The sequence below is a fragment of the Muntiacus reevesi genome, chromosome 4, assembly GCF_963930625.1.
Source record: "Muntiacus reevesi chromosome 4, mMunRee1.1, whole genome shotgun sequence".
Lineage (NCBI taxonomy): Eukaryota > Metazoa > Chordata > Mammalia > Artiodactyla > Cervidae > Muntiacus > Muntiacus reevesi.
This window is the reverse complement of record NC_089252.1, coordinates 21,379,095-21,392,787: the sequence shown is the minus strand read 5'-3', so window position 1 is coordinate 21,392,787 and position 13,693 is coordinate 21,379,095. Positions and strand designations below refer to the sequence as shown.

The 13,693-nt window shown below is 40.8% G+C and overlaps 1 protein-coding gene across 9 annotated transcripts in view; it reads left to right on the top strand.

Annotated features, from left to right (window-relative positions):
* The window catches only part of DTNA (dystrobrevin alpha), a 301,171-nt gene that overhangs the window by 164,936 nt on the left and 122,542 nt on the right, over positions 1-13,693 (top strand). For all 9 annotated transcript variants that reach the window (XM_065932380.1, XM_065932383.1, XM_065932382.1 and 6 more), the window contains exon 4: positions 2,374-2,454. In XM_065932380.1, the coding sequence (XP_065788452.1) occupies positions 2,374-2,454 (81 nt within the window). The remainder of the gene's footprint in view (positions 1-2,373; positions 2,455-13,693) is intronic.

Sequence of the window (13,693 nt, the reverse complement as noted above, 5' to 3'; positions counted from 1 at the left end):
AATAGCAACATCCATATATTGACTCCCATTGTATGCCACTCTCTGGGTAGACACTATACTTGAAATGGCTTTGGACTTGGACTCTTCAACCCGAAAGTCTCAAGGAGACGCTACCCCCACCACCTAAACTTTAAACTGTGTGATGACGAGAACTTTTGTACATAATCTCCAGATGCTAATGATGGTCACAATAGCTGCTTCCCAATCTTTGGAAAATAAATTTTGTTAAGTGGCAGGGAGAAAAAATGATATGGTTTCAGAAGCGAAATCGGATGAAATGGATTGAAGTTACAGAGAGGCAAATGAAGGCGCAAATATAAAGAAGAAATGTCTATCACTTATTGGTGCTCAGCAGTGACACGGAAAACCTTATAAGGATGTCCATTTGCTCTTAAGTGCTCACTAGGTACCAGCTACAGAGGTTACCAGCTGGTAAAAGTTGATGCAATTTTCCTCATTTTATACTTGAAGAAATCGGAAGAAAGTAAAAACTTCTCAAAGTTCATACAACTAGGAAGAGAAAGATTAAGGTTACTGAATATATAGCTCATATATTTTCACTAAGTTTTAAAATTATCCCTATCATTGCAAGTAATCTTTTATGGCCATTGGCTAAATGTCCATCTATTGAGAACATATTTAGGCAATTTTCTGCATTGGATGAAGGTAAGTCCTCCCTCTTTGATCCTTCAAGCATTCAGTATCAATGAGTTTGTTTGTCAAGTAATAAACTCTCATAAGATTGAATATTAATGAACTGCCTCATAAAACCATGGAGTAATAGGTGATGTTGTTTAGTCACTAAGTCATGTCCAACTCTTTGTGACCCCACAGACTAGCCCGCCAAGTTCCTCTGCCCATGGGATTTCCCAGGCAACAATACTAGAGTGAGTTGCCATTTTCTTCTCCAGAGGATCTTCCCGATCCAAAGATGGAACCTGAGTCTCCTGTTATTTATAAATAAGTAAAGTTTAAAAAGTCCTGCATACCGAGTGGTACAGCCAAAAAAAAATTTTTAATATATCAAAGTAGAGTGATGTACCTTAATATCTGTTATGAATATAAACATGGGCTTGAAAGAAGCAAAACATTTAGAAGTAGCAAACAGACATTAATTATTTGAACATTTACTATGTTCTAGAGACAGTCTAGAAATTAGCCCCTTCGGAGGAGTGTGGGAGGATGGCCAGGAACTCATGTGTTGATGTAACAAGCAGCCTGTCTACAAGGGCTGATGAGGAGACCAGCCCAAGCCCAGCAGAGGTTTGGGGGCAGAGTGGTGGGGAATGTTGTGGGGAAGGTAGGAAGGAAAGAGGCCTGCAGCGGGGCTTGGATTCCGGGCAGAACTTTCAGCCCTGGTGCTGTGGTCACTGGGAGCCATGCTGGATTCTTGACCTTGAGTAAAGAAGTGGGCTAAAGAAAGCAGTTCAAGAATATGGAGAACATGCTGTGTCAGGGAGGAACTGGAGGCCACAGTGGCAGAAAGAATAGTGCTTGTCTTTATTTTTTTAATTTTTTCTTTATTTTTTAAAATTTATTTTAGTTGGTTTACAATACTGTGCTAATTTCTGCTTTATGGCAAAGTAATTCAGTTATACACATACACACATTCTTTTCCATTATGATTTATCACAAGATATTGAATATAGCTCCTCGTGCTGTGCAATAGGGCCTTCTGTTTATCCATGCTATATATATACTAGTTTGCATCTGCTATTCCCAAACTCCCAACTGATCCCTCCCTCACCGCGCTCCCTTGGCAACCACAAGTCTACAACAGTGGTTGACTCCTCTGAGGTTGACAGGAAGCTTTGTAGGATAGACACGAGTAACAATAATGATGTACGTAATGTGTACCAAGCAGTGTCCCCAGTGTCTTAGATTGATAGACACTCATTTATCCTTCAACAGTCCATGAGGTAAGTAGTAGCATTATCGTCAGTCCCATTTCCCAGATGAGAAGACTGAGGCTTCTAAAAGCAATTGGCCTGAAGGCACCAAGAGCGGATGTCCAACTTTCAGCCTGTGCTCACCTCACAGCTGTACTCTAATTACAGATTACAGTGCGTTTAAAATCATCATTTGATAATATTACTATCTGGAGTCATCGAGCAGTTTAAGCCGACTGTTCTCAGAAGTGGCAGACACCACAGGACTGAGCTTGTGTTCCTTAACCCAGGGACAGGATTGACAACCTGATGTCCCAGAACCTGAGGCATACGGGACAGACCTCAGGTCTTAAATTTCTATCCTAGTAAAGATGAAAGTCAAATTGCATGTCTTGGTTAGGTCTGTGGTTATTTCATTTATGACCATGATCACTTCCTTTCCACAAGCAAGCAGACCACATGTGTGCCTTTTATCTACCCCCAGGGGCTCAAGACCTGGATCGTATCCGACTCTCCACCTATAGAACAGCATGCAAGTTGAGGTTTGTTCAGAAGAAATGCAATTGTAAGTATGCCAGTTCCTTAGGCCAGTTACCCCCGTGAATCCTATAGTCCACATCTGTTACTTGGTTTATTAAAAGTAGGCTTTCTTGCAAGTATGAATAAAAAAATATATATGTTATACAATAACAGAGTATGATACACAAATGGTAGAAAGACTTTTCCCAAACAATGCTGAAGGCTAAATGACTCAACTGCTAAAGTATTGGAACGGATGAACCTTTGGATATGTATCCTGCCCTTGGAACGGTTTAAATCCGGATGGATGGGTTTTCTTCTTTTCTCTAACTTTGGTATTGTAAGCTCCAAGCCCTCCAAATGGCTTCCAAAAACTTTAGAAAATATCAAATATTAAGCCCTCCATATGTTTTCTTTACAAATATAGGGAAATGTTTATAAGCTCCTGGAAAACATTTAAGTTTCTTTCTGAAACTACAAAAATGAGTCCTTTGTATCAGAACATTAACTACTTTTGCGTATATCAGACCTTAGCAAGAGAAGAGACAATGATACTGAAAGAAACAAACTTGCTTCAAGTTTTTCCCAAATTTTAACATGTAGCAGCAAGCTGGCTCATCCATCAGTGAGCAATTTCACTTTCCGTGCCAGGAGTACTTCCATCAGATGATCACATTCATTTTCTCTTGGAAAATAGAGTGTTTCCAAGTTCAGGTGTAGGAACTTACTCTTTTCTTCTTTGAAAACCGACTGCTATAAAAGTAATAACTGTTCTCATTTTCTAGTTAGTATTGGACGAATTTTAAAAATGAAAGCCATAATGTTCTCCTGCACACATAGACATAGTTCTTGAATACCTAACATGGGCTTTAGGCACTTGGTGAATGTGGAAACCAGCCGCCTTTACATCTCTGCTCTCCCGGGATCTCTAGCAAAATGCTTCTTGTGGCCCTGGGGGGACCACCTCCACAGGCTTCTCAGTTTACAGCTACAGGAATGCACCGGGGACATCTACTCCTCAGCTTGCTCATCTGCAGCTTCTTCCCAAGCTCTAGTAGCTAGAAATGGGGCTGAAATTTGGGTCAGGACAAGAAGGAAGAAAAAACCAGGTGGGTCAAATATCAAAGATGTGTTTTAGCTTTGTGCGTGCCTGCTCAGTCATGTCTGACTCTTTTGCGACCCCATGGACTCTAGCCCGCCAGGCTCCTCTGTTCATGGGATTTCCCAGGCAAGAATACTGGAGTGGATTGCCATTTCCTCCTCCAGGGAATCTTCCTGACCCAGGGATCGGACCCATGTCTCCTGCATCTCTGCGTTGGCAGGCTTGTCACAGGAAGCTAGCCCAGTTCCCCAAAATGCAGTAGAAGAACACTGCAGATGCAGGAAGGAACCTGGGATTGTGCTTGCGGTCCTGCATGTTGATAAGTCATAAAAGCCCTTTCGGGGACTGGTGTTAAAGGACCAAGAAAATGCTCCCACAAGAAAACTTCCGCTCCCCCCAACCCCATCACCTATATGTAAACAAAAGGTAGAATCTCTGTATTTTCAGCAATGAAAGTGATGGAACCCTCTCCCTTTTTCCCTCATTACCACTCCAGTGGCCCTCAGTGTAGACGGAGTTCTGTTCTCATAAACCTTTGCTACACAGAGCCTTCCTTAGGCTGCTTTCAGTAGAGATGGGGAACTCTACTGGTGGTTCCGGCAAGAGGTGATCGGGGACCTCCACTAAGAAAGAAAGCAACAGGATCAACATATATTTTAGAAAATAAATTGTCAGGTATTGAAGAAGAGTAAGGAAGTGTTGTGTATTGCCTTGGGTGTTATTAAATTTTTTTGGTGTGCTTATTTTCTCTCATTCACCAATTTCAGGGCTCTTCAGAGTAGGGTCAATTTTTTACATGTACTCTATGTTTTACTTAAGTTTCTGAGAACAAGAATAATGTTCAATAAATATTTCTCCTTGCCCATTTTGTATAAAATAAGCAATGAAATACTTTGCTGAAATTATATTAGATGCCAGAATAAAATATCTTGAGTGCTTTCAAAAAAATTTAAAAAGACAGTATAAAATGGTAAGGATGAACAAATACATAGCTAATTAAATAAATAAGGAAAAGTGAGAAAGGAAGGAAGAGAGGGAGGGAGGAAGGAAGGAAAAGTAAAGAAAAAATGACCCACGTTGATTAGGCAACCCTGCAGCCAGCATTACAAAGGGCACCTACCGTTGGCCCTAACTGGATCCAGCAAACCACAGGCCATGTCTCATTCCTCCTACTCTCTGATAAAGGCCCTTTCTCTTTTTTGGGTACCTCCTTTTCCATTTCCTGCTCCCCTCATCCTTTTTCCACATCCTGAATTATGTCATAACCTCACTGACTCTTTTGGAAAACAGTGGGGAAAATGGTGTTGATCCATCCCTATCTATCCCTCTGTGAGTCCATTCCCTTACCCCTTAATTTAGGAAGCTTATAATGAGCCCCTACTAAAGGTTTGGCACCGCTCTAGGTACCAGGAATAAAGCTGGAGTGAATGAGATGTGACCTCTGCCTTCAAGTTGCCCAAAGTCTAATTGGGTAGATGGATTTTTACAGAGACAAACACCACCATGTGGAAGTGTAATAAGCACAGAGTGTGCGTGGGAGCACCAAGAAGGCAGAGCCCAGACCTAGGTGTGAGGGCTGCTGACGGGAGTTTTCCCGGAGCAGGAGACGCTGGGCTGAGTCTTAAAGAATGAGTAGACATCACACAAGGAAGTGTTATTTGCTTTGCAAGGTACCTTATCAACTTCATACATTTTAGAGAAAGGAAAGATATTACATTCTATACAAACTAGACAAAACTAAGGCTCGAAGGGAAAAAAATAAGCATATATTGAGTGCTCTGCTAAAATTAAGTTTCATTTTAAAGTTGTTTCTACCTGTATCAGAAGTCTTACCTGGAAGTACTATGTGTGTTAGCTGAGTTTTCCTTCCTGACAAAGAATATAAGAACTGCATTGAGGTATTGTAAGATGCTCACACAATTGGGCTTGGTTTGTCTTCATCAAAGTTGAAGTCTTCCTTTTAGAAAGATAACCAGCAACACTGATGTATGTGATATATTAGTCAACATTGACTATATACCCCTCTATTAAAGGAACATATTTTCTGTCTGCCATACAACCTAACCCACAATGCGTTATGGTACCTGGTATACTCTACAATAAAAGAAATAAGAAAAAAATCCAGGAAGTGTGTTTTTAAGGGCATCACTTTATTGAAAACTCTTACACTGTATTTATTCATGGAAATCAATAGACCTTAACTGAGAACAGGGTGTTTATTTTTAGGCCCAGACCTTATTTACAGTTAAAATTTATTTTGTATATTAACAAAACTAAGCTTTAAAACTACATAATGGAAGAAAAAAATGTAAAAACTGACACAAAGTCATCACCTAGAAAAAATATTTCTGGGTATAACATGGGGTATATAGATTTTTAGATTTCTTTTTTATCTAAATTTAAAGATCAAAAGAGCTAGTTAATTTCCCCATATTTCCTTCCCCATAGCCCTTGTCTACTCTGTTGCTAAAGTATTGATTCCTATCACTGACATTCATGTTCATTCTGTTTAATACAGTTACTGATGGATGCTGAGAATAGCTCATTGCCCCTGTTCTGAAAAACTCCAAAGGAGAGGCCAGAAAACTGTGGCCTGTGGTCTGAATGTGGTTCAGCATCTATTTTGTATCAACCATGAACTAAGAATAGTTTTCACAGATGAGTATTTGATAATAGGGAGCACTGATTCACAACCCCGACAAAGGAAAATGTTATCCTCCCAAAATAATTCCATTCTTCTCGTTGTTTAAAAATTGGACTCAAGGCTTCTTTGGTTGTCCAGTAATTAAGATTTCCCTTCCAATGTAGGGGGTGCAGGTTCAATCCCTGGACAGGGAGCTAAGATCTCACATGCCTTGTGAGCACAAAACTAAAATGTAAAACAGAAGTAATACTGTAATGAATTCAGTAAAGACTTTAAAAAATAGTCCATATCAAAAAAAACAAAAACCTTTAAAACAGTGGACTCAATTACTATATTTTTAACTTCATAAGTAAAAATGTGGAAACTTGTTTTCTCTACTTAATATCTACACAGTATTACTGTATAACACAGTGGTGCCTCTAGGTCCACAAAAAAAAAAAAAAAAAAAAATTACTAACCTCTGCTAGAAGAAAAGAGTTGTAAGAAGCCCACTTTTAGCAGACTAGCTGATTTAAGGAACAAACTAGTGGTTATCAGTGGGAAAGGGAAAGGGGAGAAGCAGTAAAAGGTTAAGAGGGTAAGAGATACAAACTATTAGGTGTCAAATAAGCTGCAAATAAAATAAGCTTCAGGCTACATTGTACAACACAGGGAACACAGCCAGTACTTTATAATAACTCTAGATGGACTGTGTGCTCAGTCACTTCAGTCCTGTCTGACTCTTTGCAACCCTGTGGACTGTAGCCCACCAGGCTTCTCTGTCCCTGGGATTCTCCAGGCAAGAATGCTGGAGTGGGTTGCCATGCACTCCTGCAGATTATCTTCCTGACCCAGGGATTGAACCTGCATCTCCTGTTTCCTTCATTGTAGGTGGATTCTTTACCACTGAGCCACCAGGGAAGCCCATAGATGGAATGAAAGTGAAAGTGAAAGTGAAGTCGTGTCCGACTCTTTGCGACCCCATGGACTGTAGCCTACTCCTCCATCCCTGGGATTCTCCAGGCAAGAATACTGGAGTGGGTTGCCATTTCCTCCTCCAAGGGATCTTCCTGACCCAGGGATCGAAACTGGGTCTCCAGCATTGCAGGCAGATGCTTTAACCTCTGAGCCACCTGTGAATCACTCTATTGTACACTTGTACACTTGTAACTTTTATTATACTGCAGTTATAGTTCAGATTTTTTTAAAAAATGATTTTTTTTCAGGCAAAGCTTCTTACTTCTTTCAAATTTCTCCATAGGCTTTATTTTCCAACTCTGCTTCTTCACTTCACCATTCATCTTTGTACCTTGTCACACCCTCCCTCCCCTGCCATAACTAGCACATTCTCTAATAAAATAAAGGAAGGAATGTGTCCAAAAAATAGGGAACAAAATTTGACTGTTTTATTTTCTAGGAGGACTGGAACAGAATGGAGACTATGATAATATTCCCAATACTCCTTCCTAATCAGCAGCATTCTCTTTCGCTTCCAGGTATTCTGCTAAATTTCCACAAAATAAATACCCTATATACCATTTACAAACATGTGAAAATGGCCACATCTCTGCCTTTATTTTTAACAAATAACCATCTTCTACTAGAAAACGATTTCCTCGGTGAGCACTGACACAGTTAATGACCCAGATACCCTGTAATGTCAGCAGATCTTTTTTTCAGAAATTACTTTGGAGTCAAGGAAACATGGCCTTAAGTTCATGAACAACAAAAGGCAACAGGAGAAATCAATAAGAAATCTCGAAGCCCTCCTGCTTAATAGTGAGAACAAAAGAGCAAGGAGATGAGAGGATCCTCTCCCCGACACCCTCAGCTGATACTGCACCGTCTTTAGTTCTGGTTACAGCCTGAATTTTCTATCTCTCATCTCAATAGCCTCCAACTAATAAAAATAAATGGAAAAAAAAAAAAAGCTGAATTAAAATCGTGTTTAAAAGAAACAGAGGACAAAAGGTATACATTTGCCTCTGGGCTTTCTCAAAATATCTTTCCTCTAGTAAATGAAACATTTTTTTAAAAGTAAAGTTTCCTTCATTCAGATATCATTTAAAGTCAGAACACATGCTTTTCTTTATAACTTCTCTAAACTTCTTTCAGGATTTCTTGTGAACCAATAAAAATAGAGTTATCTCCTTACTGAAATGTTTCTCTATCACTGCAAAATTAACCCAAGTGAATGCTATCTATGTCCTAGGTCCTGAATAAATACTCTCCTATGAATGAATGAATATGCCCCACTAGATTCATTTTTCACCTGCTGAGTGACTAGTCTTAGGCTACAGGAATAGCCTGCATTAACAAATGCTAATATCACACTCATTTTCCTTCAAGCTAGTGTATCAACATATTCCTCATCCTTGTCTCATATTTTTTGTTTTTGCTTTTTCTTTTGGCTGTATGACACATGGGATCTTAGTTCCCCAACCCCGGATCGAACCGGCACCCCCTGCATTGGCAGCAGTCTTAACCACTAGACCGCCAGGAAGCCCCTCTGCCTCATTTTTAAGTGTGTGGATTTCTGGCTCCCTGTGTCAGTTTTTATCTTTGCTTAACAAATGACCACACACTTAGCAACTGAGAACAATGTTTATAATTACCCAGTTTCTGTAGGTAGAAACCCACCCAGCATGGCTGGACTCTCAGCTCAGAGTCTCATGGGCTAACCTCCTGTGCTGGCTGAATCTGTGGTTCTCATCTTGGGGCTCCGGGTCCTCTTCCAGGAGAACTGACTGTTGGTGGATTTCATATCCTTATGGTTGAAGGACTGAGATCCTCGTTTGTTGCTGACTGTCAGCTGGGGACAGCTCCCAATACCTAAAGGCAAGTCACGTTTCTTGCCACATGGCTCCCCACAGACATTCAGAGTGTAAATATCTGTTTCTTTATCCGTGTTTCTCTCTGACTCCCTCCTCTGTGACCAGCTAGGAAAAAAAAAAAATCTCTCTGCTTTTAAAGGACTCATGTGCTACGTCAGGCCCACCCAGATACTCTATCTCAAGACAACTGATTTGGGACTTTAATTACATCTGCAGTTACCCACAGCAGTACCTGGGTTAGTGTTTAATTGAATACCTGGGACTAGGTATGTGTGCTTGACGTGCCAGGAACCTTGGGGTGGGGCCAAGCAGGGCATCCTAGGATTCTGCCTGCCACATTGCCCAAAGCTTAAAGTAACAGCACAGGCAAGAGAAACAGCTCCCCCTCCAAAAGATATGTGTTTGAAAGACAAAGAGAGGTCCAGTGGTTAAGACTTCCCCCCCCAATGCAGGGGCTGCTAGTTTGATCCCTCGCTGGGGAATTAAGATCCTACATGCCTTGCAGCCAAAAATGAAAACATGAAACAGAAACAATACTGCAATAGATTCAATAAAGACTTTTTAAATGGTCCACATAAAAAGTCATTTAAAAAGAAGAGATAGGAGTCGCTCCACTCAAAGAGCCAGAAGCAAGAGCAGGAATGTTAACAGTTAGGGAAATAAGTGACAGAGGTCAAACCCTTGGAGCAATCGTATCTTTGTGTTCTTCCAAATGTGTTTGATGTACACGTTCTTTCCTGAGACTTCCCTGGTGGCTCAGGGATGTTGAGTTGTTCTAGACACTTGTTGAGAATAAAGACAAGTGAATTGCACTAGAATACAACGTTCCCCCAAAATTCCCTGTGGGGAAGTCGGTGGTGACAGAACATAAACAAATCCATTAAAGATGCCCGTGTGCCAGGCGATGGAACACTGCTTCCCTCTGGGCGTGCTGGACCAATGGCAAAAATGTCTCCCCTTAATCAGGAAAATTTCTGGTAGAGAAAAGCTATGATTTTAAAACCCTGATGCTTGTGATGTGGGTTTAATTAAAGCTACTTCTTCCCATTAATTGCCTTTAAGTTCTTAAAGACCCAAGGCTTAGGTTTCTTGTTAGTATTTTTATTTTTAGAGAATGCTGGAAACTTGGTCTGCTCAAGCTGCTACCTCTGCATATGCAGTCTGTGAAGTAAACTGACACCTGTGGCCTTGTTTCCAAGCATCTGGATGTAACATCCATCAGCTTCCTTTTCTCCTGCTTTTTCTCTGTGCCAGGAAGCTGTGCCAACTAAGCGCTTTCACTCTCACAGTTTAGGAAAGAGCATCATCTTAAATGCTGCAGTCAGTTGGGAAGGAGCGGTATGTAAGGAGGAATACATTTCAAGCTTCTCCAACCCCATCTAAAGGAGGCCAGAGAGAGATGCAATGACCTTCCCTTAGTGATCCACCACGCTGTGCTCCTGGGAGCCTGCGGTATCAGCCCAGGGCCAATCAGCAGAGTGATGAAGCAATACCCAGGGGGTGTCCTCCCGCAGCCCGCTCCCAGGATCCCTGGGCTCAGGAAACACAGAGGAAGCAAACCACATGAAGACAGGGGAAGAATGACCCCTCCCCCATAACCACACCTGTGGTTGTGCCGGAAAATCCTCCCTGACACCACTGTGATTGCCTCTCAGTGAAGTTTTGTTGGCATTTTGTCACCATTGTTAACAAACATTCAGACATTTATTCATTCACTCAACAAATATAGACTGAGATTTACTGGGCTTCAAGCATCATGCTTGGGCTTCCCTGGTAGTTCAGTGGTAAATAATCCACCTGCATTGCAGGAAATGGCATTGGGTTGGGAAGATCCCCTGGAGAAAGAAATAGCAATCCACTCCAATATTCTTTCCTGGAAAATTCCATGAACAGAGGAGCCTGGTGGGCTACAGTCCATGGGGTCACAGAGGGTAGGACATGACTGAGTGACTAAATAACAACAAGCATTATGTTTGGACCATGGGTGGTGAGGGGAGTCTGGTAATTTTCCTTAGTGTACAAATTTAGTATTAGAATAACCTTAAGTTTAGAATAAATAGGATGTATCCTGCTTATTCAAAGTTTCTGAGTCTGTGGATATCAAATATAGATAAACCCTAAAACTTTGCTATTAGGTTGGTGCAAAAGTAATTGTGGTTTTACATTGTTGAACTTTGCCATTTGATATTGGAATGCACTCCTAAATAAGGATGGTTATGTTATACATCCTTTTAAAGCACATTTCTCACTTTATGTTTTTTTGCTAATGACTCATTACTTGCTGTTTATTTTAGACTAGGGAAATGATTTTAGACAAGAGGCAAATTCGAGCAATTTTCTTATTCGAGTTCAAAATGGATTATAAAGCACTGGAGACAACTCACAACATCAACAATGCATTTGGCCCAGGAACTGCTAATGAACATACAGGGCGGCGGTGGTCAAGAAGTTTTGCAAAGGAAACAAGAGCTTGAAAATGAGAAGTGCAGTGGCTGGCCATCAAAAGTTGACAATGCCCAACTAAGTGCTATCATCAAAGCTGATTCTCTGATAACTACGTGAGAAGTTGACCAAGAACTAACCATTCTATGGTCATTTGAAGCAAATTGGAAATGTGAAAAAGCTTGATAAGTGGGTGCCTCGAGACCCGACTGAAAATCAAAAAAAAAAAAAAAAATCATCTTTTTGAAGTGTCATCTTCTCTTATTCTACGCAACAACAACAAACCATTTCTCAATCAGTTTGTGACATGTGATGATAAGTGGATTTTATACAATAGCCAGCAATGGCCAGCTCAGCAGCTGAACCAAGAAGAAGCTCCAAAGCACTTTCCAAAGCCAAATTTGCACCCAAAAAAAGTTCATGGTCATTCTTTGGTGGTCTGCTACCCGTCTGATCCACTACAGCTTTCTAAATCCCAGGGAAACCATTATATCTGAGAAGTATGCTCAGCAAGTCAATGAGAGGCACTGAAAACTGCAATGCTTGCAGCCAGCATTGGTCAACAGAATGGGCCCAATTCCTCTCCATGACAATGCCTGACCACACATCGCACAACCAATTCTTCAAAAGTTGAACTACTTGGCCTATGAAGTTTTGCCTCACCCACCATATTTACCTGACCTCTCGCTAACCAACTGTCACTTCTTCAAGCATCTTAACAACTTTTTGCAGGGAAAATGCTTCCACTACCAGCAGGAGGCCAAAAATGCTTTCCAAGAGTTCATCGAATCCTGAAGCATGGATTTTTATGCTACAGGAATAAACCAACTTATTTCTTATTGGCAGAAATGTGTTGATTCTAATGCTTCCTATTTTGACTAATAAAGATGTGTTTGAGCCTAATTATAACGATTCAAAATTCATGATCTGAAATTGCAATTACGTTTGCACCAACCTAATATAATAAACCTCTATCTAGCCTATTGGTCCCCTGAGCAAATTGCTTTTTCTGAAGAAAAAAAAAGATATTACTTATAAATTTGGTGATTAAAAGAAACCAAGTATATCTATAGCTACTGAAATGGATGAAGCTATTTTTATTATTTTTATTCTTTATTCTGTCGCTATTTTTATTCTTTCATGGTGTTGGACTAAGACTTCTGTTTTACCTCCTTTTCCATCAGGAATTGTAAAGTTCTGTTTGATCTGAGTGAGGAGTACTTAACACAAGAGATGCTGAGTGACTTCTCTTGGAAAAATACCGAATAAAATCATATTATTGAGAACTCAATTTCTAACATCCAAATATTAGTAGAAATTGAAAGTCGTTCACTCCTCTTCCACTTTTTACAACCTCATAGACTGTAGCCCACCAGGCTCCTCTGTCCGTTGGATTTCCTAGGAAAGAATACTGGAGTGGCTTGCCATTCCCTTCTTCAGAGGATCTTCCCAACCCAGGAATCAAACCCACATCTCCTGCATTGCAGGTGGATTCTTTACTGTCTGGGCCACCAGAGAAGCCCAAATTTTAGCCGAGTGCCCTGATAAACAGATTCACTGTCCCCTGATATCTGTCAAGACTTGTCATCAAGATGCAACCGTGAGGACCCCAGGCCTGCTACAATGCTGATAATAGTGACTCCAGCTCTCAAGTTTTGGCTTCCCAGGTGGTGACAGTGGTAAACAACCTGCCGGCTAATGCAGGAAATAGAAGAGACACGGGTTCAATCTCTTGATTGGGCAGATCCTCTGGAGGAGGGCATGGCGACCCATTCCAGTATTGCCTGAAGAATCCCGTGACAGAGGAGCCTGGCAGGCTACAGTCCATAGGGTCACAAAGAGTCAAAAATGACTGAAAGGACTTAGCATGCCCTCAATTAGCTTAATTTCTCAGAAAAAATAATGAACTTCAGTGTAAGGTCAAGTACAATTCATTTCAAATTCAACACTGATGAATAAGATAGTGATGTTATATCATGGAAAAGATTACCTTGAGGAAACTTTGCATGACAGAACAGAATCTGCTTAGAACATGGTCATAATCATCATTTTGTTCTCATTTATTATTCCGGGAGGGTCTGATCAGTAATGGGTAGAGACTTGATTAGACTTGCTTTAGCGTGTATTTCCCCAGGAAGCAGACTCCACAATAAGAATCACGTGGAAGCAGTTGGTTTGGAGAGTGAACCCAAAGAAGAAGGAGGAAGGAAGGCGGATAAACAGTGCAGGCACTGCTGAGGAACGTTGTGAAATGTCCGAACTATCCACCCGGGGTGAAAAGGAG